The sequence below is a fragment of the Panthera onca genome, chromosome C1 (assembly GCF_046562875.1).
Source record: "Panthera onca isolate mPanOnc1 chromosome C1, mPanOnc1 haplotype 2, whole genome shotgun sequence".
Taxonomy (NCBI): Eukaryota; Metazoa; Chordata; class Mammalia; order Carnivora; family Felidae; genus Panthera; species Panthera onca.
In genome coordinates this window covers 116,190,775-116,217,503 of record NC_138346.1, presented here as the reverse complement: position 1 = coordinate 116,217,503, position 26,729 = coordinate 116,190,775, and the positions used below count along the sequence as shown (strand labels likewise).

Genomic DNA, 26,729 nt, shown 5'->3' with positions numbered 1-26,729 from the left:
TCAAAATAAATAAATACTTTTTTATAAATGTACTGCTTACAACAGGGTAATAAATATTTACACACAAAAATAAATAATTTTTGTATAGAATGAAATAAAATAGTGCCTGATGCATGGTAAGTATTGAATAAATGCAAACTCTAGTGGTGATATTAGGTTCTCAATAAACATTTTGAAAATGTGAAAAATGGCAAAACGTGTTGTGCTGATTTATTATTAGCCAGCCACAGTCTTTTAGAGTTAATACTGCTTGGAAATCATTATAAGAGTTTCCTCTTTTGATGACAGCAAACGTTTAAGTTGTAGAACTTCAGAAAGAGCCTTAAGGTATTTTTCAAGACTCAGGTTCATGTGTCATTAACCTGGTTCCCTCACAGATAGAATTATATACTGAAGTCTCCTTATATCCATGGAATTCCCAAAATTTACAAGTCCTTAGTAGACAGTAAGCACTTCATAAATGTTGGCTGAAGAAATGAACAAATGAGTGAATTAGGATGAACTGTTTATGTGACAGTCACTCCAAGCAAACCGGGAGCACACCAAATATAAGGAATATGTGAGTTTTGTGGGGTTTTTTTGGTCACCTTTTTGTTTCCAGCACCTAGCACAGTATCTGCCACAAAATGAATATTTACTAAATAGGTATTTATTAAATTAGAGACAGATAAATACTTGGTTTACTTTAAAAATGCAAAGAAGGCATATTTCTAATATCACATAAACTTGTACCAAAGATTTATGAATATACTTATGAATTGGGGTGGAAAACATAGAAATTTCTACCTTCTGGATACAGAAGAAGTGAATTTGGAGACTGAGACGTCAGGTCACCTTAGTCCTTTAGATGGTTAAAGCAAACTAGTCCCTGTGAATAAGAATCTATCTAAAGATCTCTAGCCTCAGACTATTTGCACAGCATCAGCCCCACGACAACAGTCAGAGCAGGCTGTGGTCATATCTCTTAGCTGAGGAAGGTACACTTGTTAGGAAAATTGCTACTGTGGCCACAATGAAAAATAAAGGCCTTGGGTGGAGGGAGGGAAAGTAGTAGGAGTGTCACTCAAAGCACAAACAAACCGGGAAACTGATTGGACAATCTCTATATTGCTACATCTGCTTCAAGACAGGCACACCAACTCCCTTCCAAAGTACATCAGTATGTTGCACCATCGTAGAAGGAATGGAAAAGCAGGATGAGGTTGGCTGGTTGAAGTCACATCTTGGGGAAACTGGCCAGGTTGGCAATGCCACAAGCGTTGTTCTTATTCCGAGCCATGAGGATATAGCCTTTGTTTCCCCAGTTTTCTCCCCAGCTGTGGGATCAATGAAGGAAAATATTTAGTACCCTCAGTGTATTTATTCGTTAAAACACTTAACTGACTATTGAGCTAGGTACTGGTAGTATAAAAAATAAATAAAAGTTTTTACCTTTGAAGAGTTTAAAGTAAAGGAATAAAGACATAATGCTATAGGCCTCAAAGGTATGAGAGATCGCTTGTGATCAAGGGATGAAGACCTAATGAAAGAGGTGGCATTTAAAGTAGGCCCAGGGGGCGCCTGGGTGGCGCAGTCGGTTAAGCCTCCGACTTCAGCCAGGTCACGATCTCGCGGTCCGTGAGTTCGAGCCCCGCGTCGGGCTCTGGGCTGATGGCTCGGAGCCTGGAGCCTGTTTCCGATTCTGTGTCTCCCTCTCTCTCTGCCCCTCCCCCGTTCATGCTCTGTCTCTCTCTGTCCCAAAAATAAATAAAAAACATTGAAAAAAAAAAAATTAAAAAAAAAAAAAAATAAAAAAAAATAAAGTAGGCCCAGGAGCCGCTGGATGGCTCAGTCAGTTAAGCGTCTCACTTCAGCTCAGGTCATGATCTCACGGTTCATGGGTTCAAGCCCCGTGTCAGGCTCTGTGCTGATAGCTGAGAGCTGTGAACTCCCCAGACTCTAGGACTCCTGCTCCCTGGAGGGTGCCAAGGACAGCAAGTTTAGTTAGTGCTGCTGCCAGGCTAGTATTGGCCAGTGAGGAAAGGAAATGTATAATTCTCATAAGTTTCCCCCCCAAAGTCACAAGGGGCTGAAGAGAAAAGGGGAGCTGAAATACCCTGTAGTTTTATTTCTTCCCAACAATAGGGAAGGAAACATTAAATGCTGCTGTTGTTGTTCTCATACCTACTTTCTGAAAAGTCTTTCTCTTCACATGCTTCAAAATGTTGGGCCATTTTTTATACGTGTTATCCTAAGTGTATATGGAAGGGCACAAAGTTGCACAGGAGGATATTAAACCTCTACTTGGTTCCCTACTGCTTTCAGACATGCTGATGATGGAAAGCTCCCTAAGAAATTGGTCACATTATAGAAAAAAGAAAGAAAAAACTACATAATTCCAGACCTCCTCCTGGTTTCCTGTGCTCCTGGATGTTCTGGTTAGTTAGGTCTGCCTATCTGAGGGGGCCGTGAGATCACCAAAGGCAGACGTCCTGTTCACTTGTGTATGACTAAGCATCCCGCATGTGGAGCACCTGCCCGACACACACTGTATTACCGTCTGGCCATTAAATGTTAGAATTAATAGCCTCTAACTGGGAAGGGAGAACTAAAAAGTCTGAGACAACTTTCTCGAGTGAGAGCAAGGAATGCTGGGAAGTTGGAAACTAGGTTGAGCATTAACAGAGTGATTCAGTGACAAACTTAGTGTCCCCATCATTACCTGTTTTTAATTATCCAGTGCTTGTTTCCTTTCTGGATCCCATATCCCACTGCCAAAACCGCATGGTTCAGATTATCGCTATTACAGTTTTCATCGTAGTACACACCTAGGAAACAAACTGTCGAGGTGAAGCTTTCTGCAGGCCAAGGATCTCCCCGTGGGGTCTCCCGGTCTAGGAGACCCTCTGCAAAATCCTGCCCAGCCAGGAGGACTGACGACAGAGATGCACAGTGGCAGCTGTGTTTCCCTCCAGGAGACTCAGTCTAAATATGGAAACTAAGTACTCCAAATGCTCGGTGGCCTTCGAGAAGCTGCCGAGCCTGCATGACATGAGGTGGGTGATTGTGCTCTGCGGGAACAGCTCCTTACCTTTGCTGTAAAACTGGAAGGAGGTCAGGCTTGCATCAATGGCCACAGAGATGGGTCCCACTCGGGCCACTGCCCTCTTCAGGGCTTTCTCGTTTCCCTCAGGGATCTCTCTGTACCCTCTGCACTTAGCTGCCTTGCCTGTTGGGTTGTACATACAACTTTCATCCTGGAAAAAACAAGGTTAAAATAGGACTAGGACAAAGCAACAGGCCAGAAACTGGTAAGTGAGAATCTCCACCAACGCTTTGATGTTGGTGAACTGACTGGGATGGCCGACTTAGAGTCTTTAGAGAGGGTCTGTCCTCTCCTTACCATTTTATTTTATTTTTTAACATTTATTTATTTTTGAGAGACAGAGCGTGAGTGGGGGAGGTGCAGAGAGAGAGGGAGACACAGAATCCGAAGCAGGCTCCAGGCTCTGAGCTGTCAGCACAGAGCCTGATGCAGGGCTCAAATTCACAGACCGTGAGATCATGACCTGAGCTGAAGTCGGAAGCTCAACTGACTGAGCCACCCAGGCGCCCCTCCTTACCATTTTAGACAACTATAAAAAAGAATATGAAAAGTGGATACCTTGCACATCCACAAAAATCAGCTCTAGGTTTTTTAAAGCATAAATGTGAAAGGAAACACTGTAAAACTTAAGAGAGAACATTTTTATTCCCTCAGGGTAGAGAGAGAGATCTGAAATAAGTTGTTTTTAAAGGCACAAATCATCTTCTGGCCATGTAGTATGTGTGAGCCTCAGAGGGCAGGGAGGGACCAGCTGCTGTGTGGGGAGGAGGCCAAGGCCAAGACCCAGCTGGGAGGAAGACCTGGGCCTTATACACATATACTGGGGGGGCTAGTGTGAGGCAGAGTTTTGGCTGGTGCTCTCATGAGAGACTTTGGTAAAACCACAAAACATGACACTAAAACATATTGAGGAACTTGGCAATTTTGCCTGTGAATTTCTAACACTGTGCTTTGGAGGTCTAGTTAACAATGATATGTTTCACTGGCAAGCCACAGTTACAAAATCTAATGGCAACCCATGTCAACATGGTATATTCTTTTTGGCAATTCATTTTCCTCAGACTACCTTTTCAAAACCCTAAAACTGAATCTATAAGAACATATTATCAAATTATTAACAATAATGGCAGGATGTGACATGACATTCTAAGACTACAGTAGTCTCCTTTCTTAATTTCTCAGGATTCCCTTGTTCTCTGCCATATAATCCAAACCCCCAAGATTCAGAATATTAAAAATGGAATATGTGTCTTATATGGCAAATTCTTCATTTTAATTGATTATGAGACCAAAATCATTCCACGTTGCCCTCAAATACTAAAGAGATCATTTGTGGGGGCAGGCTAGCAGAAATTAGAAGTCAGATGCTCTTTCTTTAAAAATTTTTTAAAGTTTATTTGAGAATGACAAGAGAATGAGCGGGGGAGGGGCAGAACGAGAGAGACAGAGACAGAGAGAATTCCAAGTAGGCTCTACACTGTTAGCGCTGAGCCCAATGTGGGGCCTGAACTCACAAACATTGAGATCATGACCTGAGCCAAAACCAAGAGTCAGATACTTAACTAACTGAGCCACCCACGTGCACCAAGAAGTCAAATGTTCTTTCTATTCCAAAATAAGGTTTATTATATGATTTTCATTCATTCAAATTATTTCAACTCTCTGAGCTATTAAACTGCCTCTCAAAAAACTCGTTAATATAGTACAAAATAAATAAGGTATCAATGGATAATGATCGACTATTAGTTCTGATAGTATTTAATTTCTTTTTCTTTAATATAGTTATACAATCCTTTAAGTTGGCTGCCTGGGTTAATCAACATGGAAAAAATTGTAAACATAAGCCTGGTTTGGGGTGTTTTTGTTTTTGTTTTGTGTATACTCTTGGGATTTAACTTTTTGATATCAAGTGACAACAAAACTGTGTCAAAAGAGTATTTGAGAATTTAAAAAGAGTATTTTGCCATGTTCGGGTTATCTCACTAATTGGTCTGAAGTATTCAAAATTTAAAAGCCAATCTGCTAGGGCAGATTTAGTACGGTGTCCTCAAGTTAGCACCTTATAGTAAGTAGCAGCCCAAGTTCAAACATGGACTTGGGATCCAGGAGTTCTAAAAATTGTATACGGATGAAAGAATTTTTTTTTTTTCAGGTACAACCTCTAATTTATCTGCCTTATATACCTGACAGCTAAAAAACCACAGCATGGAATAGTAATGGGCTGAAATGTACAGATTAATGTACTGTTTTGATATGGCCAATGTCATGAAGATGTGTTGAAGTGACCATACTTGTTGAGTATCCAGTGAAATGGATTTGTTCAGTCATTCACATTAATGAGCATTTTATTGCAACAGACATCATTTTAGATGACTAAACACTAATGAATAAAATTCACTGCTACTGGATTTTTTAAAGGCACAAATTGCAGAGGAAAACAATCATTTTACTAGACTGAAATGAAGAACTTTTCAAAGTTGAAAGATATAAAGAGAATAAAGAGACAAATGTTCACCTACAACACACACCGTATTAGTATCTAGATTTCTTTTTAAAATTCCTAAAAATCAGGACACATGGCTGGCTCAGTCAGTTAAGTGTCTGACTCTTGGTTTTGGCTCAGGTCATGATCTCACAGTTCGTGTATTCGAACCAACCATTGGGTTCTGCAGCTGGCAGCACAGAGCCTGCTTGGGGTTCTCTCTCTTCCCTCCCTCTGTCCCTCCCCTGCTCACACTGTCTCTGTCTCTCTCAAAAGAATAAATAAATAAGTAAACTTTAAAAAAATTCCTAAAAATCAGTGAGAAAGAGCAAAATAACCTAATAAAAATGTGCCAAAAATATAAACAGTCAATTCACTAAAGAAGAAAGGCAGATGGCTAGATAAACATACTGATGAAGATGGGACTCCAAGGGAATTCTTACATACTTCAGGTGGGAACATCAATGTTTCAAAATACCTTGGTAAACAATTTGTCATGACTTAGTCAAGTTGAAGACGCATATATCCCAAGACTCAGACAATTCTGTTCCAAGGTATTATAAAGTTGTTGTTGTTGTTGTTGTTTTAATGTTTATTTATTTATTTTTGAGAGAGAGAGAGAGCACAAAGAGGGGAGAGGCAGAGGGGGGGAGACACAGAATCGGAAGCAGGCTCCAGGCTCCGAGCTGTCAGCACAGAGCCTGACGCGGGGCTTCAACCCACGAATTGTGTGATCATGACCTGAGCCAGAGTCAGACGCTTAACTGACTGAGGCACCCAGGTGCCCCAAGGTATTATATTCTACTAAAGACATTTTTGCACATTTGCACAGAAGATATGCTGAGCATGTTTGCAGATGAACAGATATGGTAGATCAATCTTGGCGCTGCTACGTGACTAGTGCTATGAATTTGATCATCTGTTTTATCTCTTTCAGTGTCAATTTCCTCACCTATAAAGTGAGGATAAGTCTACCTTACATGTCTGTTACAAAGATTAAATGAGAAAATGAACTCAGCATATAGTTTAGTATATAATAGCCATCCTGATTACTCAAACTTGCTATCCCTGCTTCAAAGGCTCCTGTTGCAAAGGCCCTATGTTATATTATCTATCAACCCTATGTATGTACATAAAAGCTCTTAGATTCTCTTCTTTTTAGATAAGAAAGGTCAGCAGACCTTCCTATTCCTAAAGGAGGAAGTGAGTTGAACCCTGAAGTTGCAACAAACATGAAGCAACTTATTTTTTCTCTCATTTTGTACATGTCAGTAGTTAACTTACATAATTTGCATAAACATTCCCCAAACTCACACTGAGATCGTGCAAAATAAAGACATGCGATTTGGTAAATTAGCATGTGTGGGTTTGGGGAATCGGTGACGGGAGCAGAGGAGCTGAGTAACAGGTTGCAGAGGACCCCCCAGAAGTCCATGGGGTCACCTGTGCTCTGTCTTCTCTAGGGCAAAGAGGTGGGTAGGGCTGTGGGGCCTAAGGCCCCCAAATCTCCAAAGCTATGGGACTCTCCTTGGCCTTCTATAGGTAATTATCCCATCAGGAAGGCAGGATAGGGGAACAGAAACCAAGATTTACGGGATTATCTCCAGCATAAAATACTCTGCTGGGGAAGGAGGAGCCATTACAGGGAAGTCTCACCTGTCCCACATACGGGTAGGCATCTTCAGAGTCAATGCCCCTGTTTTTCTGCACATACTGGAAGGCATTGGTCATGTAGCCCCCTCCGCAGCCATCATTCTCAGAAACACAATCCACAAGGTTCTGGGGACTCAGATTTAAGAGTTTGCCAGTTTTCTTCTTGAGCTGGCCCTCCAGGGCACCCACAGAGCTAAAAGCCCAACAGGAACCACACTGACCCTGAGGAGCATAACAGAAATTGTCAGTCACTGCTGTTCACGCTTTTTGTTTCTTCTCTCTACACTGTCTGCTGGAGCCCCATATGTGTTACAAATTCCAACACATGTGTGTCCCCTTTTCTGTGAAGGCTTCCTATTTCCCTTCATTTAATATTTGCTGCATGGCTCTATTGCTATTGTTTCCACTGATAACTATCGCTACATTGTCACCATTAGCTGTAGAGGAGCAGGGCACTGACTTTGCAACCCACAAGATATGTGACCTTGGGTAAGTTACTAAGCCTCTCTGTGCCTTAGTTCCTTATCTGTAAAATGTGGATAATAATGTACTTAATTATGGATTATGGAGATTTAAAAAGTTAATTCATGTAAAGGATTTATAAGTTTCTGACATACAACGTCTCAAAAAATGCCATAACTATTAGTATTTGTGCAGCTAGATTGTAGATTTTTCTTTCTTTCCTGTTCTATTTTTGAAGAATGAGGATTTCTGGAGGACATAGGGTATGTCTTGGTTATCTTGAATCTCCACTGGCTAGCACTATACTTGGTCGGTTCTGAAAAAGGTGTGTTTGTTGAATGAGGGTTAAATCAATTCTTCATCTGGCTGATAAAATGATCATTGGGGTTGTGGGAAAACTGGCATTCTCTTGCTGGTAAGAATGTTAATATTGTAAAAAATTTTTTGGAAAGGATTCTCTGTGACCTAGCAATTACAATTTTAGGCTTTATTTTGTATTAATATTTGCACATGTTTTCATAAACATATGCACAAGGGTGTTTACAGCAATGCGACTTGTAAAAAAGAAAAAACAGAAACAATATACATGTACAAAAATAGGTGATGACTTAAATAGAATAGGCTATATTCTCTGAGCAGTGGGACACATCCCTTAATTCCTTGCCATCCTCCCAGTTCCCTCCTAGTTAAGAACAAAGACACAGAAATAGGTCATGCCAGCTTACATACCTACATAGGAGAAAGGAGGGTACCTGGTTTTTGACAGGAGTAACATATCCTTTCTTTCGATAATCAATGGAGTCTGGGGCTCTGCTCTCCCAGTCTGGGATATAGAGGGTGTCATTGCTGCGGGAACGAGAGGGGGGTACTTTGAGTCCAGTCATCTTCTGAACCACCTCTTCACTGGTCTGGGACAAAGAACAAAAAGGCCAGCCATAAGCAGGAAACTAAGGCAAACAGGGCAGGTAGGCCAGGAGCTGAGGTTCAACTCACCATGTCCCCCAAGTGGTTCATGGCCAGTTCATATGTGTGGACACCAAGAGAGGCCTCAAGATTATGGATGGAAATATGCTTCAAATTTTTTTCCCATATTAAACGCCGGGAGATTTCATCCACCTAAACAGAACATAGTCAGTACTGGCATGGACTATGTCCTACATACAAAGTAACATAAAAATACTGTGGAGGTTTTTAGGAAAAAAGATGAAATTTACAATCATACAGAGTTTACAGTCTAGTTGGGGAACTGACCATGGGATTATTAAGAGCAGGCAAAAAAAAAAAAAAAAAAATGTAAATAAATACAAATACTAGAATGCAAAAGCTCTGGAGAGATGTGTAGAAAAACTGCTTATGGATTAATAGCATTAATCTGAGAAGTCTTCCCCAAAGAGAAATAGGACAATTACAAAGAAAAGGAAGGCTAGAACTTGAGGGAGGGTGAGTGGAAGAGGAGGAATGAAACTGTGTTAAAGAGTTCAAGAACAGGGGTGGGTTTGGCTGGTTGGAGTGGTTAAGGTTTTTAGACTGAAGAAGGGAGTCTGGAAATTAGGAATAGACATCTCGAGTGCCGGCTCCCTGACCATACTCCCCTCCAGGTCCCCAGGCACCTTGTCGTTATACTGCTTCCCATAGGTCTTCTTCCATAGCTCCCATTGTGTGTCCAGTATCGCCTCAGGATATAGAGCAAAGGTCGCTGTGGGCAGCAGCAGTAGAATCTTGAGTCCCCACATCCTGGGAAAGGGGATAATTAGGGGAAGTTCTTCTGCGTGCCAAGGGGTTCACAGCCTGGCTTGGGATGAGGAAACAGCTGGAGCCATATTCCCAGACAGCTGGTTCTTAACCTTTGGGAGTCACAGACTTCTTTGAGAAGCTAATAAAATTTCACAGTCCATCACAGTCCCACTCATCCAAAAAATGCATGCACACACAATTCTGGGAAATTCCTGAACCAAAGAGAAGAACCTCTTCCTTGGGACCATGAGACAAAAGAAAAGAATTTATAAGGAAGGGATACAAAGAACTGAGAGTGACCTGTGCATGATAAAACGATATGAAGGGTCTGGGTTTGGACCGAGTGCTGATACATCTGACCTAGGGAGATTCAAAACACACACACACACACACACACACACACACACACACACACACCCAGAAAACCAGAATTAGGCTAGAAAATGGACAATCAGAATGGACTAAGCACCTGCCTCCTCTAATGTCCCCAGCAGACTTGGAGACAGACGAGGTTGGAGGGGGGTTGGAGAATACACAAAGGAGAAATTTCCAGCTAAATTTTGCTGCCTATTTATTTCTTCAAGGCATTATTCACTCCCTTGCCTAAATTCTGATACTTTTTCAGATCTTGCCAGGAGAGGACAAGGAAATATTTCCTATTCTTTTTGAGATGTTTACTATCTCCTTAGTTATGTATTTCTTCCTCCTTTCTCTTCCTGCTCCCTCCTCAGGCAGGAAACTGTCCTAATCTCAACCAGATGCTATGGGAAGGAGGTTTTCTTTCTTCTTCCTGACAGCAAAAAACCTCTCTGACTGCCTCACAGGACAAAAAGCTTCACAACCAAAGTTTGTCAGAAAAATGTAAGACCCAAAAGCAGTGTTCTATGATCATTAAATTCACAGCTTTTCAGAAGTTTACTCTAGCTTCACTCATTTCTTGCAGCAGCTTGCTTAATTCCATGTTCTCCATTTTAAGAATTTACAGTCTGAAGTAAATTTTTGAATTTACAGTCTAATTTTTGTGCAATCTTTGCAGACTGGCAAAACACTCTAAGATATTTAATATCTGCAGTGTTAAGGGCTTTGAGATGAAGCAGAAAAGTGCCTCTGGGCACCATTCCTCCTCCCAGTTAACTCTTTTGGTACCTTTGGCTAAAACCGCAAACCCTAAAGGGAGAGGCCACTCCTTGAGGGATAGGTGAAGGATTCCCTATATCCTAGGGTTTCACTAACAACCATGTATACATACATATAAAGCACAGAAGGAATCCTAAAAATTTCCAGCAAATTTTATTTGGCCAGGAAATGACTGAAGGGCATATTGTTGTTTTCACCCACACAACTACAAATTTCACCACGATCTCCAAGTCACTACATCCCTTATACCCCTAAAATGGGCAAAGGAAGGAATGAGAAGTAGAAAATTTTACCTGCTGATGGGGTTCTGTGCTCCGGGCTCCTTTCGACGGGGAAGTGTGGATAATGTGGGTGGATGACTAGGGGTGCTGGATTTATTCCATTAGGATTGCGGAAGTCAGTTCCAGCTGTTGGCTGGAAAATTTGAATAGGGGAGGGAGGCGGGGAAAGAAATGCTGAGAGAAGCAGGGTCGGAGAGGGAAGGAAGCGGCGGATACGCAGTGTTTTTGTGTGCATGTCAAGTATGTGCACCAAAGTGGAAAGTTGCTGGGTATTTAGTTTCTCATGACTGTCTTTGAGGGCAAAAAGACTTCCATACACATTTATTCAAGCTGGGGCTTACCTTCACTTTGATGGTTAATAGGACACAGCCCTGATCTTCTCCATCTTTCTTTATAACATAGTATTTATGGTATTAGGGACTACATCTTTTCCTGCCCTTTTCCTGTTATCTCTCCAACTTCGAAAACTCAGTTTTCAAATTTGTCTGACCTGAGGGTCAGACATCCAGCAAGAATGAAGGAATAAACATGAAAGACTAGAAAAGAGTGTAATGGAAACCACAGGCTCAAAAATCATTTGTATGTTGTAAGTTTGTTGGCTGAAAGTTGTCAATACCTCTCCCAGCCTAATACGGTTTTCTTGAGGAAGGATATGCCCAGAACGCCCAGATGAAGCTGGTTCTGAAAGTAACCCAAACCAGCCCTCCTCGTTATTAATGACAGCACTTGAATCAGTGCATAGCACTGACAAACTCACATGTGACTTCTTTGTTGCTAAAACTCTCAGATGGTAGGATGCCTGAACATTATGTTTCAATTATTAAAATCCCCAATCCAGGACCAGTCATATGAGCTTCTCTAAATGATTCCCCCAACATCCAGGCATGTGACAGATCATAAGAGTCTAGTTCAGTCCCTAAGCCACATCCCCAAATTCCATTTTCTTCCATAAACAGAGGCGGAGGAAGAGGAAAAGATGGTTCTTGGAACAGAAAATACATAGGATAGATTCAGTTTCTAGCTGGATTGCATATAGACCCTCAAGAACACAGGTTTATGCCTGTAAGTTTTAAGATTTGGTAATGAACCACATGATCCTAGAGGGAAACCAAGTCCAGACCTGCATAGTTTAAATTTCCCCATCCCTAATTCCTTTTATTCCAGGAGAGCAAGAGATACTTGGGGAAGGAATCTGATGTGCTATACTGGTCTCGAGTCTCATCTTTGTCCGCTCTGAAGGACATGGGCAATTTCCCAACCCCCATCTCATGGTCAGATGTCCCTGCTGATTTTACTCAAGAGTGAGTCAGGATCAGGAGGACAACTAAGGAGTGCTGAGTGATCAGAGGCCTTATGATTTCTGAATCCTGAAATTATAGATACACTGTGCTTTATGTTTGCGTATTTGGAGCTCAAGCTATGGATTCAACTAGTTGTGGGTGGGTATTTGTTGTTCACAAGCTGGAAAAGAATAATAAAGCCGCAATCAAGATCACACAACACAAGAACGTTTACAAAAGGAAAAAATATTTTGTTTTAAAATCTTTGCTACATGTCATTATTTTTGCCACTGTAAAGCTCAGCACAGATGCCAGCAGTACAGAAATGGCCAACAAGAAAAAAAAAAAAAAAAAAAACAATCAAAAATAAAACCCTGAAGGAAAAGCAGAAACAAAACCCCAGAGCATCTTCTCCCTCCCCTCTCCTTCCCCAAAAGCCCTATAATAACTGTACAATATTATAGTCCTGATCACGTTTAAAAACAATTATTAAAAACAAGGATTCCATTGGAAACTCAACTTTTTGGCTTGTTAAACTGTGATATAAATATATATGTATACGGTATGTGTGCACATAGAATAAAAAAATAAACTGTCTCCTTTTCAACTCCACTACCCGGCACCAGACTGGAGACAAAAGGGAGAGAAACCCAGTAATGATGTTCTCTCAGCCTCTCTAAGGCCATCTATGCCCCTCAGTCTCCTATGGCTACGTTTAATATGTCTTCTCCTTATTAATTCAGTCTTGCACTTAAGATACTGGCCTGAGCCAATTAAAAAAAAAAAAAGTGGCTGATACACATGACTGTTACCTGAGGAAGGTACAGAGAGAGTAGTAACCTGTATCTGCATTTATATGGCTATAGTTAACTCTGTGACCCTGTTAGAATGGGAGTCCAGGCCCCACCTATCACATGGATTCATACTCTTGTATCATAGCAAAATCTAATCTTAAGATTGGAGGGAGCAAAGAGGAAGAACTATAGGTCCAAAACAGACCCAAGTCTCAGTTTCTAGTCAGACTGAACTGGGAATGGGATGAAGGAGGCTACTTTGCAAGACATGGTATTTGGTTTAAACTCCAGCAGTGAAGATTTCCCTGGGTCTGCTAATCCAAGAAGTTGAGTTTCCATGCAGAAATAACCTCTACAGAACACACATCATATGTGATTCTGACAGAAAAATGCAGCAAGTATGGCCAAGTATGGGGCTTTTAAAAGGGGGTTATCTTCCCACCCTAAACATCTGTAATGTTTCCAGATCTACTCTATAAGGTGAGAGCACCAAAAGCGGGAATGACCCAGCTTTACTACTAAATATGTTCGATGAGAGACCAACCACATCAAAAGACTTTATATATCTGCTTACAGTTGCATATTGGCTGGGCATAGATGTAAGTGCAGCAAAGACATTTATTTAAATACTCTTTGGCTGCAATACTAAGTGGAAAATACCTAGAAGATTAACTCCTTAGGACTCTTTGAAAATTACATGGAAAAACAAAGATAAAATCTGAGACAAATGTTGCATAACTCCCTAATAGGGAGAAACAGACACAGAAACACACATGTGCACACACATACCGCGTACACACGTGTGCCCACACGCATATGCGTGCACGCGCGCGCACACACACACACACACACACACACACACTCTTTCCTTCTCCCTCTCTCACTTCCTCACTCACCAGGCAGCAGAAAGAGCCTATGCTCACTTCCTAAAGCCATACAGGTATATGTAACCTACCATGTTTCATGGTCCTCAGATATGAGGATATTTCTCCTCCCCCTAACCGTATTCAGAATTTCTTTCCAAAACAAACCACAGTATCCAAGGCAAATAGTGGATGAATAGATGTCAGGTTCTCTAACCTGCCTATTGACCCTAGCACAAATCATTTCTGCATAAATCTCTGGTCAGGAGGTGTAAGGAAAGGCATTCTTAACTTCACCCAGCCTCAGTTTTTCAAAGATCCCCAAAGCCTTCAGGATTCACCCCATTTCTTCTCAGAGGCAGGAAGGCAAGGAAAGGCCAGAAGGGGAAGGGGCACACATTAGGGGTGAGGGAAGGGAAGGGAGAGGGACTTTTATTCTCTTTACAGGAAGATTTGCTTTTTAAAAACAAACTGTGACTTTCCTCCCCCACCCCTTATCCTCACCCCAATAGTTCTATTCTGAAAAGGAGGGAAACATAGTTAGGTCAGGAAATTCTTCGTTGTTGTAGCTGTTGCTCTGGTCTCCCAGCATGGACAGCATCTCCTAATAAGAGAAAAAAACAAGTCTGGGTCACACACCTTAATAATCCCTTACATGTACTGAGCTTCTTCCCAATATTCTCCTAAACCCAACGCCCCTGGCCCCACAGTGTCTGTGGGGCTGAATGCCCTGAGCCTTCCCTACTCCCAGCAACTCTCAGACTCCTTTATGACAACTTTATTTCCCAATCCCTTTTCTGGCTTCTTCCTACAGTTCCACATTTTCCTTCTTTTCTAGTCCTCCCATATTTTCAAAAGGAGAAAAATCTGCTTGCCACATTTCACATAACCCCCTGTGCACATATATGGAGTATCTCTGATCCTATTTGTTTTCCACCAAAACCTGCTTTGCCTCTTTCAACCTCTGTCTTAAACACCTCTTCCTTTGTCCCAAGATTACTCCAATTGCTCTTGCAGTCCCCTCATGACTTAGGTAAATGGGTCTTTAGAGCTATAATCAGTATGTTTACACTCAAGCTACTGTGCAGTGGGGATGTGGCTCTCCTGGAATGGCTAAAATGACTTCCTTAAACATCTTCGCATCACTAACGATGTGCATCACACAGTAAGTTCCAGTTAATGACATTTACCTCTACAAGTCCCCACTCTGTTTTCTCCTAGGTACTCCCAAACACCTCAATCCATGCTTCCTTCTCTGTCTCTGCTCTGTTTCTCTTCCAGTTTCTAACTTTCTGAAGTCTTTTCACCCTCTCACCTGGAAGACCTCAGGCTGGCCAGGTTGCTGTGCTGATGGCTGTTGAACATGTTGCTCGCTAGAACTCGAGCGATGATGAGGCTGCTGGCCCTGCCACTGTGGCCAGACACTTACACCCTCTGCTGTCCGTGTCTGGAATTGTCCTGTAGTCTGTCCAGTCTCAGGAGCTAGAAATACAGCAAGGAAGGACAAACAACTTTAAGCTACTAATTCCACTGGAGAGGAGAAACTATCAATGCCTCTTTTATTTTAAACCCAGCCCCAGATTAATTTTTCTTCTCTGGGTAGCCTTTCCCAAGAGTCTTTTGATCATTTAGATTAAATTTGCATATTATTTAATGTATAATAACTTACAAACTTTTTAATACACGATAAAGTCTTTTTCATGGGGGTATGTTTTAAATTCCAAATGGACCATCACCTGATTTCCCCATAATGAGGTCAGTGCATCCAGGACACAAGAAACTTTGAACCACCAAATTCTTTCTCTTTAGTAGTGTGATTTTCCTGTTACCCTCCTTTCTTTGTTATTATTGTTGTTACTGTTGTTTTGAGAGAGAGAGAGAGAGAGAGAGAGAGACAGACAGACAGACAGACAGGGAGAGTGCAAGTGAGGGAGGCAGAGAGAGAGGGAGAGAGAGAGAATCCCAAGCAGGCTCTGTGCCCAGCACAGAGCCCCACGCGGCATCATCTCACAACCGTGAGATCATGATCTGAGCGGAAATCAAGAGTCAGATGCTTAACCGACTGAACCGCCCAGGCACCCCCGCCCTCCTTTCTAATCTGAACTCACCAAAGTTGGATCCACGATTGGTGAGACTAGGGTAGGCAGCAGCACCAGGTGACGCAGTTGAAGCACCAGGGAGGGACATGGGGCTGAAGGAGGACGGAGTCTGAAAGCTGCCCACACCAAACTGGGAAGAACGAGTCTTGGCTGTAGCCTGAGTAGCCACCTGCTGAAAGAGAGAAACATTATTGTACATGCCATTCCTATGAGTCAACCCTCTGTCAATCACTGGATTTCTTCTGAGCCAAGCTCATCATTTATTTTTTACTCTATACTTCTTCTTATGTATGTATATATCTATAATTTACACCCAAGTTAGTTAGCATAGAGTTCAATAATGTTTTCAGGAGTACATTCCAGTGATTCATCCCCTAGGTACAACACCCAGTGCCCATCCCAACAATTGTCTTCCTTACTGCCCCTTACCCATTTAGGCCATCCCCCCACCCACAGCCCCTCCAGAACCTTCAGTTTGTTCTCTGTATTTAAGAGTCACTCTATATTTCTTCCAATTAATGCCAATCTCCTATGACAAAGTACAAAACAAAAACAACAACAACAAAAACCACAAAGAACTATGGGACTAATAAACTATACATTCAGAGTTGTGAGAATTTTTTCCAGTTATTTTCTTACACACTCTTTTATGCATTTGAGATCATACTTCATATAACAATTTTGTAGTATGCTTTTTGGTTGGGGATTTTTTATTTAAGATATTACTGTGTTGGGGTGCCTGGGTGGCTCAGTTGGTTAAGCATCCAACTCTGATTTCGGCTCAGGTCACAATCTTGCAGTTCATGAGTTCGAGACCCATGTCAGGCTCTCCGCTGACAGTGTGGAGCCTGCTTGGGATCCTCTCTCTCCCTCTCTCTCTGCCCCTCCCCCACTGGCATGCATGTGCTCTCTCAAAATAATAAACTTAAAAAATCACTGTGCTATATAAGCATACATGAATATATGAAACAATAGTAGCTTTAATCTTAACATATATATATGTTATATAAGGTTTTTCAACACATTTTTTTGGTAAATAGATATCATTGCGTGTAAATTAGTAGTTTTCTCCTTTGCTCCTGTACTTTGTAGTACTAACCAAAATGGAAACTCAGAATTGATTCCAAAACAAATACGTAAATGAAACCTGTTTAACATGTTCTTCTATATGAGCAATTCTGATTTAAAGTGAATATGTGAAAACCACAAACTCTGATATTTGGGGATTATCTATTATTTTAATTATTTAGCTACTCCCAACAAAAAGAAAAATTGGAAGGTAGGGGCTGGGAAGAAGACTTCTAAGACAGATGACAATAATTTTACATATGGACAAAAGCCCAAACAAATAAACAAAAACTAGTACATAGGGGACAGACAGACACTTTACCTGGGCAGAGAAGCCTGGGCGGGTGCTAGGGGTCCAAGTTGGGGCTGCTCCTTGGGGTGGGTTGGAGTGGCGGGAAATCTGGGCCAACATCTGCCCTGCAGAAGCTGATGGCTGGACGATGGTTACAGGAGAGGCCAGACCACTATTTCTAGGAATGAACACATAGTGCAGTAAAAGATTAAAAGGATGGGTTTACCACAAAATCTAGGTATCACAGGACAATCTAGTACTATCCCTAGATCCCCTTGACTTCTCTGGGATTAAGGAATTCTTAATAACAGAATTTGAAAAAGATGAGAAAACTGACAGTCACACACTGATCTGGACACAGAGAGATGGAACCTATAACATAGCAACAGGACAGGTGCAAAGAAATAGGAGGAAGAAAAGCCAGCTTGCCTTGTCTTAAGCCCTACAAGTTCCACTGCTTTGTCTGAAATAACCAGAGAAAGCTAGGGAAGAACAAAACTTGGATTCAGCAACTGAATGCCTCAGTTGCCCCCTAAAGCAGCACATACATAAAGGGCTCACCTGAAATTCTCTGCCGGCCGGGGGGTAGGAGGGAATGTGTTGCCCTGTGAGAATAGCTGTTGGGTAGCAGGGACAGTGCTGGAGGAGATGCCTTTACTCTGATCTGTGGACCAAAAGGAGCGGAGGGAGGGCCAGTCAAGGGGCTGTAGTACATTAGTTCAGCAAGTTCCTATTTACTCATGAGGTATTATGATTAAGTAGAAAGATGTTGGGCAGTAGTAGGCACATCAGTAAGTGATCTAAATGAGAATTTAAGAGGAGAATGAGGAAGAAACATACCTGCATTGATGTTAGAGTAGATTTCTGAAAATCTTGGATCTCTATCCTGGGCAAACAGACTATCTGACTTCTCAAGGGGCTTACTGTGTTCTGGCCCTGTGGTTGTTACAGGCTGAACAGAAACCTGTGGGATACGATGATAAAAACAACCATGAAAAATGTAACATGACAATTCAATAACCCTAACATTCACATACACTCTAACTGGCACTAGGGGACATTTCCTAAGGAAATGCTCATGCCTCTTCAAAAAAAGACACACTTACCTGGGAATGATTGTAGCCAGCCAGTCCATCTCTTCCTGATACCACATCCAATTCTGTTTGCTGTTGCTGCTGCCTATATGTTTAAAGGCCAGGAAGAAGAGAAAGATTATTTTTATTTTTATTTTTTTAAATAAATCTGGGGAAAAAATCTCCCCTGGCCAGCAGAGAATTTCAGGTAAGTCCCTGAAAGCAAACAAACAAACAAACAAATGGGACTGCAGATACCCACTACCCAGGCTCATCAATAAAGAATTCTTCTACCATTTCTCACCTGGATGCCAACTGCCCTGAGCCCATCTCCAAGGGTAAATTAGCTGTGGGACCTAGCTGTGGTCTCTGGATTGTGTTGGACAGTGTAGGCCTTGGTTCCTGGCTGGAGTTCCTGGAAAATGGGACAGCAGACAGAACAGAGGGGAATAAAAGGGTCAGGCACTGTTTGAACATAAAGCTATATACATTTACTTACAGGTGAGGCAATAACTAATAAATTCCACTTAGAAGTCTAATCCTTTAAATAACCTGTGACTTCAGATTCAGCAAATACTTCATACCATGGACAACAAGGTACAAATAAAAACTGTGTCCCATGGCACAATGGTTTATCCTGTTTGGGTTTAAACTCCTTCTAGGTATACAATACCTAGTTGGTATACATGTGTATATCCATACACTGAGTTTTTAAAAAGCGTAAGTAAAAAAACTGACAATACATACACAAACATCAACAAAGGCTCTTTTGGGGGACACCTGGCTAGCTAAGTCAGTAAAGCATGAGACTCCATCTCAGCGCTAGGAGTTCAAGCCCCACAGTGGGCACAGAGTCTACTAAATAAATAAATAAATAAATACCACAAAGAGTCTTTTTGGATAGTGAGAAAATTTTCCCCTCTCTTTATAAGTTTTCCATGCTTTCCAAATTTTATGTAAAAATATTTATTTTAAAAATATTAAGAATTAATTAAAATAAATAGTGGTGGGGAAAACAGTATGTAAAAATGAGGAACACCATTATTTCCAGAAACAAGTTCTTAAAAGGACTGAAAATTTTCTAAATTTAAACAAAATGGAGACACAAAACAACGGTTGTTCTGTAATATAAAGATGCAAAAACAAAAAGAAAATTACAGTGAACATGACCATATATCCGAGTCCTGAGTAAATAGAAATTTCTAACTCAATCCACTCTGTTATACTAATTAGAAAAGAATATTAAAAGACCTAAAATTAGAAGGACACAGACTCAGCATTGTCACAAGGTATTTGATAATTATTTCTAAGCATATCTTCAAGAGCTAAGCTCAAGGGCAATTCTTTTTTTTTTTTTTTTAATATATGAAATTTATTGTCAAATTGGTTTCCATACAACACCCAGTGCTCATCCCAAAAGGTGCCCTCCTCAATACCCATCACCCACCCTCCCCTCCCTCCCACCCCCCATCAACCCTCAGTTTGTTCTCAGTTTTTAAGAGTCTCCTATGCTTTGGCTCTCTCCCACTCTAACCTCTTTTTTTTTTTTTTTCCTTCCCCTCCCCCATGGGTTTCTGTTACGTTTCTCAGGATCCACATAAGAGTGAAACCATATGGTATCTGTCTTTCTCTGTATGGCTTATTTCACTTAGCATCACACTCTCCAGTTCCATCCACGTTGCTACAAAGGGCCGTATTTCATTCTTTCTCATTGCCACGTAGTATTCCATTGTGTATATAAACCACAATTTCTTTATCCATTCATCAGTTGATGGACATTTAGGCTCTTTCCATAATTTGGCTATTGTTGAGAGTGCTGCTATAAACATTGGGGTACAAGTGCCCCTATGCATCAGTACTCCTGTATCCCTTGGATAAATTCCTAGCAGTGCTATTGCTGGGTCATAGGGTAGGTCTATTTTTCATTTTCTGAGGAACCTCCACACTGCTTTCCAGAGCGGCTGCACCAATTTGCATTCCCACCAACAGTGCAAGAGGGTTCCCGTTTCTCCACATCCTCTCCAGCATCTATAGTCTCCTGATTTGTTCATTTTGGCCACTCTGACTGGCGTGAGGTGATATCTGAGTGTGGTTTTGATTTGTATTTCCCTGATAAGGAGCGACGTTGAACATCTTTTCATGTGCCTGTTGGCCATCCGGATGTCTTCTTTAGAGAAGTGTCTATTCATGTTTTCTGCCCATTTCTTCACTGGGTTATTTGTTTTTCGGGTGTGGAGTTTGGTGAGCTCTTTATAGATTTTGGATACTAGCCCTTTGTCCGATGCATCATTTGCAAATATCTTTTCCCATTCCGTTGGTTGCCTTTTAGTTTTGTTGGTTGTTTCCTTTGCTGTGCAGAAGCTTTTTATCTTCATAAGGTCCCAGTAATTCACTTTTGCTTTTAATTCCCTTGCCTTTGGGGATTCAAGGGCAATTCTATATAGCTAGACTAAGTGGAAAAGTAGTAACCTGACAACTGACATCCACTTATAATAAAAAAGATAGTAAGAATGTGGAGAAACTGGAATCCTCATTAAATTGCTGATGGAAATGTAAAAGGGTACTGAAGCTTTGGAAAACAGTTTGGCAATTCCTCAAAAAACTAAACACAGAGTTACCAAGTAACCCAGCAGTTCTACTCTTAGGTATACACCCAAGAGAATAAAAACATCCCCATAAAGACTGGCACATAAATGTTCATAGCCATGTTCCAAATAGCCAAAAAGTAGAAATAACCCAATGACCATCAACTAATGAATGGATAAACAAAATGTATCCCCATATAAAGGAATATTATTTGGCAATAAAAAAAATGAAGTACAGATAAATGCTACAAGAGAGGACCCTTAAAACATTATACTAAGCGTTAAGAGGCCAGTCATAAAGAATCATGTATTATATGATTCCATGCATATGAAACGTCTAGAATAGACAAATTTATAGAGACCGAGAGTAGATTAGTTGTCATAAGGGCTTGGGAGTGGAGAGGATGACTGTTAATGAGTACAGAATTTCTTTTAGGGGGAATGAGCATGTACTGAAATTAGATTGTGGTAATAGCTGTACAACCCTGTGACATACTAAAAAAATTATACACTTTAAATGGGTGAACTATATGGTATATGCAATCTATACCTCAATAAAACTGGTTTTCACAAAGTTGAGGAAGAAAAACTCAAAAAGAAAGGAATCAAGGAATTGAGGAACAGAAACTAACAAAAGTGGACATAGATAGCTCTGCTCTCAGCGATAGTCCATGAGCCAAATCCAGTCCATTGTCTGTTTTTGTAAATCAAAGTCTGTTGGAACATAGCTATCTTTGTTCATTTCATTTGTTTAGGACTCTTTTCATGCTACAATAGCAGAGGTTAGTAATTGCAATAGAGACCATATGCCTCACAAAGCTAAAATAATTATTATCTGTCCTTTTACAAAAAAAGTTTAGAGACACCTGCTCTAGAGGAAAATCCTACCAGAATAGAGCAATAAACCGGTGTAGAAAACAAGATGCTTTCTGGGGGCACCTGGGTGGCTCAGTCGGTTAAACATCCGACTCCGGTTCAGGTCAGGATCCTGCAGTTTGTGAGTTCTAGCCCTCCGTCAGGCTCTGTGCTGACAGCTCAGAGCCTGGAACTAGCTTTGGTTTCGGTGTCTCCCTCTTTCTCTGCCCTCCCCCGCTTATGCTCCGTTTCTCCCTGTCTCTCAAAAATAAATAATTTTTTAAAAAATTAAAAAAACAAAACAATATCCTTTCTAGAAGGGGATGAAACAGAGTTGAAATACAAACCCTTCACATCTTAGAACCTACTCTTTTAAGCTACTGTTTGTTAAAATCTTATTCTACCTGGATGAATTACTCTAAATTCTGTAGTAAGCTGAAGATGAGGAACTTCAAACTAATGGTGTTTACTACCACAAAAGTAGAAGAGGAGGAGACAGCTTGGTAAGGCTAAGCAGACTTGGCCCAGGAGAAATACCCAATATTGGTAAAGGCCTTTATGGTACATACTTCACATTGGTGTTGGTACAGATGATGTACTCAATTTCATCTGAGTAAGGGTTCTGGAAAGTAAAGGAGCTGGTTCTCATCCAGAGCCATTCCCGGTTCTTAGACCGGAACCGGAACATGACAGACAGCACCTGGCCTTTTAACTTCACCACCTGAAAAAGTTTTCATGCTATCAGTGAAACCCACAAAAAATTTTCTTTAGAATTTTTTTTTAATTTCCCATTTCTACAAACCTAAGATTCTTGTGTCACTGTCCTTGAAATATACCAGTCTCTTTCAATGTTACAGATAAAACAATATGCACAGTGAAAACTGAGTGCTAAATAATGGGAGGTATATTTATTTTCTTCTTAGAGTCCTAAGTAGCTATCTGACCACTTTAGTCAAAGTCAAACAAAAGAAACAATTTTTTCCAGGAGAGTAAAGACTGTTTCCCCACTTCCCTTGGAAAGTCCCGTAAAGATATGTTGATCTAGCTTTACAAGTCTATACTAGAAATTTGTAGTTTGACACTGAAATAGCTTACATGTTGCTCCTCAATCCTAGGTTCTTCCCACTCCAAACCTGAGGACTTCTGTTTTCACAGCATCCATGGAGGTTTCTATTAAAACTAAATTGGCTTTAGTTTTGTTTTTTGTTTTTTAAAAGAAAGTAATCATGGGGAAAAAATTACCTTTGACTCTCCCTCCCTAACAATAAAAAAATAATAATATTTGCAGCTAACATTTATTTTGTACTTACTATACATTGAGCACTGGGCTCTGTGCTTTTCTATTTTTTTTGTTTAGAACATTAACAACATGATAAAAAAGAAATATGAGTTACTGCATTTTAATAATACTAAGCAGCCTTTAACTCTTACATGTGCTCACTGTGTAATATATACAGAATGAATATGACATCTATACACAACTAAGTACTGGCTTTGAAAACCTGCTTATTGCAGTATATATCTATTCCAATGAGGTATAAGCCCAATGCTTCAAAATACATACTTTATATATATATATATATTTTAAGAAAAAGTGGTAACATTTGTATTTAAGCTGCAAACAGTGTGGAAATAACTGGTGATGTTACAAGCTGACTGAGAAATTATTACAGCAGAAAATGGGACGTACTTCACTTAGTAATAATAAAATGGCACGTTTTATACACACACACACACACACATACACACACACACACACCTTGTACAAATCAAGTGTAAAACATTTGGTTACTACAGTAACTCAAATGGAAGAGAAAAAAAGGAAAACAAGCTTCATTGGAAATAACTAAATTTATTACTGAAAAAGAAATATAAATTCAACTGGACTTAAATAGCAAAATCAGGAAATCAGCAACCAAGTAAGCAGCTGGAGACCACACATTAAAAAGCACCTTTATCTAGGTACTCTAAAGTCACAGTAGCAACTAATGTCAGAATAATAACTTTGAGATTATATAGTGTGTAATGAGTCATTAAAGCTGTTTTGGAATAAACATTTTCCACAAGAGAGAAAATAATAGTCTATGGCCAAAAGTGTCAAGAATTCAGAATTCAAGGATTTAAAATATACTGTACAATATCTTCTCACACTAAAGGTCCATGTCCTTAGTTTTGAATGGATTCAACAGAAGTCAGAATGGTTTTCAGAATGGTTTTTCTGAGCCTACACATACACGAAATGTGATTTTTCTGTGAGCTGCAGCTGAGTACAAGGAACTGGTAATGCTGAGGACTCAGGAGACAGAGACATTTCACTGCCATCTTCTGATTTTCTATAGAAGTTGGGTTATACATGGGGCACTTTGGTGGCTCAGTCGGTTGGGCATCCGACTTCGGCTCAGGTCACGATCTCACAGTTTGTGAGTTTGAGTCCCATGTCGGGCTCTGTGCTGACAGCTCAGAGCCTGGAGCCTACTTCAGATTCTGTGTCTCCCTCTCTCTCTGCCCCCTCCCCTGCTAATGCTCTGTCTCTGTCTCTCAAAATGTATAAATGTTAAAAAAAAAAAAAAAAAAAAAAAGTTGGACTATGTGCTTTAAATGCATTGCCTTATTTAATATTCCCAACAATCCTCTGAATTTAAGTACTGTTATTATACCTATTGTATTCCTAAGGACATTACTGAGGCTTAAAGAGGGAAATTAGTCTAATATAAGAATGCTTCCTAAAGCCAAATCTGTACCGAAATTAAATTCACCAGATATTTTCAGAATCTAGCGCCTGAAAATAACAATTGAGTCAGCTTACAACTAAGAGTTAACTCTTGCCTTTTGGCTCCCTTAGCAGTGCCATGCAGGCTGGCAAGAACAGACGCTTTATAAAAGGGCAAAAAGGCAGCCAAGAAGAAAGTGGTTGATCCATTTTCTAAGAAAGACTGGTATGATGTGAAGGCACTGGATATAAGAAATACTGGAAAAACACTACTCATGAGAAATCAAGGAATCAAAATCTCATCTGATGGCCTCAAGGGTCGTGTTTTTGAAGTGAGCCCTGCTGATCTGCCATGAATGATAAAGTTGCATTTATAAAATTCAAGCTAATTACTGAGGATGTTCGGGGCAAAAACTGCCTAATTTCTATGGCATAGATCTTACTCATGAGAAAATGTGTTCCATGGTCAAAAAATGGCAGACAATGATTGAAGCTCATGTTCATGTTGAGACTATTGATGGCTATTTTCTTTGTCTATTTTGTGTTGGTTTCACTAAAAAACACATAAATCAGATTAATTAGAAGACCTCTTATGCTCAGCACCGACAGGTCCGCCAAATTCAGGAAAAGATGGCAGAAATCATAACCTGAGAGGTGCAGACAAATGACTTCAAAGAAATGGTAAATAACTGATTGCAGATAGCATCAGAAAAGACATAGAAAAGGCCTGCCAATCTATTTATCCACTTCATGATGTCTTTAACTGTTAGGTAAAAATGCTGAAGCAGCCCAAGTTTGAATTGGAAACGCTCATGGAGCTTCATGGTGAAGGAATTAGTTTTGAAAAAGCCACTGGGGATAAGACTGGTACTAAAGTGGGACAAGCTGGTGGATATGAGAATATCTACAAAATCTGTTTAAAATTCAGACATATAATGGTGACAAAAAATCTTACTTGTGATGTTTAAAAAAAAAAGCCATTGACTCTTACTTATCTATAAAACAACTAAGAAATGAATATTTCTACTAGCATCCACAGTTCAGTGAGGCCTAAAGTATTTTAAATACTTTAAAGAGTCTTTTGGATACAGCTAGCTAGATATAAGACAGTGAGTAGCCAAAGCCAAAATATGGCCATTATTCATAGTTTCAAAATACCAGTCCTTTTCTCTTTTCTGTTCCTTAAAAATACAGGCTATGTACCAAACATAAGATTATGGTGGTGCCTGTCACAGTACTCCATCAGTGGTCAATAAATATTTGAGGAATTAATATGATAACAAATATTAAATAAAAATATTAGTCAGATCCAAACCAGGGGAGAAAGTTACCTGTTGGAAGCTGTCTCTTAGAAGCTGTTGGTCTTCGGGATGACAGAATTCCACAATATTCTTTCCTAAGAGTTCCTAAAAATGAAAAAGAAGAGTAAGATGGACACTTTTGTGATCATCTAACTTTCATCAGCAAAGGACTTGGATTTTATTTCTCCTGTCTTTATCCCAGGATTACAAGTGAGGAGGAAAAACAAACAAAACCAAAATACAGAATCTGCTAAGCAAATGGCCTCTAGAACATTTTTCTTTTTCAGAACATTATTTACTTTAACTGCATTTTTATAGATTTGAGGTCTAATGTACAACCTATAATTCACTCATTCTAAATCTACAATTTGATGGTCTCTAACATATTTATACAGTTGTGCAACTACCATTATTACCACAATCCAGTTTCAGAATATGTCCACTGCCCCCAAAAGTTCCCTTGTGTCTGTTCGTAGTCAACACCCGCTCCCAATCTGCTAGCCAACCAGTGAGTGATCTGCTTTCTACTTTAGTGCTGCCTTTTCTAGAAATTTCATACAAATGGAATTATATAATATGTAGTTTTTTGTGTCTAGCTTCTTACAATTAACTTAAGATTTTTGGAGTTCATGTATGTTGTTGCATGTATCAAAAGTATATTCCTTTTTATTGCTCAGCAGTATTCTAACATGAAGGTATCACAGTTTGTGTATCCATTCACTAGTTAATGAACATTTTGAGTTTTCCCACTTTGGGGCTATTATGAAATACAACTGTGAATAAAAATCTTTCTTTATGGGCACATATGTTTCATTTCTCTTAAGTAAATACTTAGGAGTGCAACTGCTACATTGTAGAGTAAGTCACATTTAATTTTTTATGAAACTGTTTTTCCATTTTTTCCAAAATGTTTTTCCAAAGTGACTATGCCATCGTACATGTCTACCAACAACATGTGATGGTTTCAATCTCCCC

General features: G+C 40.1%; 2 protein-coding genes and 1 pseudogene across 6 annotated transcripts in view; 1 reads left to right on the top strand and 2 right to left on the bottom strand.

The window, feature by feature from the left end:
• Positions 1 to 627: 627 nt before the first annotated feature.
• CTSK (cathepsin K) lies at positions 628 to 11,486 on the bottom strand. Of its 3 annotated transcripts, none has more exons than XM_060622588.3 (8): positions 10,847 to 11,486; positions 9,293 to 9,526; positions 8,676 to 8,798; positions 8,435 to 8,590; positions 7,224 to 7,442; positions 3,071 to 3,236; positions 2,702 to 2,807; positions 628 to 1,316 (listed from the first exon to the last, which is right to left on the bottom strand). In XM_060622588.3, the coding sequence occupies exons 2-8, from the start codon at positions 9,413 to 9,415 to the stop codon at positions 1,217 to 1,219; spliced, it is 993 nt and encodes a 330-aa protein (XP_060478571.1). In that variant the 5' UTR covers positions 9,416 to 9,526; positions 10,847 to 11,486; the 3' UTR covers positions 628 to 1,216. The 3 variants fall into 3 exon arrangements, with proteins under 3 accessions (XP_060478571.1, XP_060478573.1, XP_060478572.1); XM_060622590.3 differs by having other exon boundaries at positions 9,293 to 9,470; XM_060622589.2 differs by having other exon boundaries at positions 9,293 to 9,416.
• Positions 11,487 to 11,598: 112 nt separating this feature from the next.
• Positions 11,599 to 26,729, bottom strand: part of ARNT (aryl hydrocarbon receptor nuclear translocator) — a 76,957-nt gene continuing 61,826 nt past the window's right edge. Inside the window, exons 13-22 of one of the 3 annotated variants that reach the window (XM_078451458.2) lie at positions 25,785 to 25,859; positions 22,313 to 22,464; positions 18,608 to 18,718; positions 18,337 to 18,409; positions 18,071 to 18,194; positions 17,792 to 17,894; positions 17,261 to 17,408; positions 15,880 to 16,042; positions 15,087 to 15,253; positions 11,599 to 14,375 (exon numbers count right to left, since the gene is read on the bottom strand). In XM_078451458.2, coding sequence (XP_078307584.1) covers positions 14,286 to 14,375; positions 15,087 to 15,253; positions 15,880 to 16,042; positions 17,261 to 17,408; positions 17,792 to 17,894; positions 18,071 to 18,194; positions 18,337 to 18,409; positions 18,608 to 18,718; positions 22,313 to 22,464; positions 25,785 to 25,859 — 1,206 coding nt within the window. In that variant the 3' untranslated portion in view covers positions 11,599 to 14,285. The remainder of the gene's footprint in view (positions 14,376 to 15,086; positions 15,254 to 15,879; positions 16,043 to 17,260; positions 17,409 to 17,791; positions 17,895 to 18,070; positions 18,195 to 18,336; positions 18,410 to 18,607; positions 18,719 to 22,312; positions 22,465 to 25,784; positions 25,860 to 26,729) is intronic. The other 2 variants (XM_078451459.2, XM_078451460.2) reach the window with 2 other exon arrangements.
• LOC132673087 (small ribosomal subunit protein eS1 pseudogene) lies at positions 24,593 to 25,421 on the top strand (annotated as a pseudogene).

Coding starts and splice junctions, on each gene's coding strand:
- CTSK (XM_060622588.3), bottom strand. CDS start 9,415: ATGTGGGGACTCAAGATTCTACTGCTGCTGCCCACAGCGACCTTTGCT. Junction 8,799..9,292: donor GGAAGCAGTATAACGACAAG/GTGCCTGGGGAC, acceptor TGTTCTGTTTAG/GTGGATGAAATCTCCCGGCG. Junction 1,317..2,701: donor CACTGGATAATTAAAAACAG/GTAATGATGGGG, acceptor TTGATCCCACAG/CTGGGGAGAAAACTGGGGAA.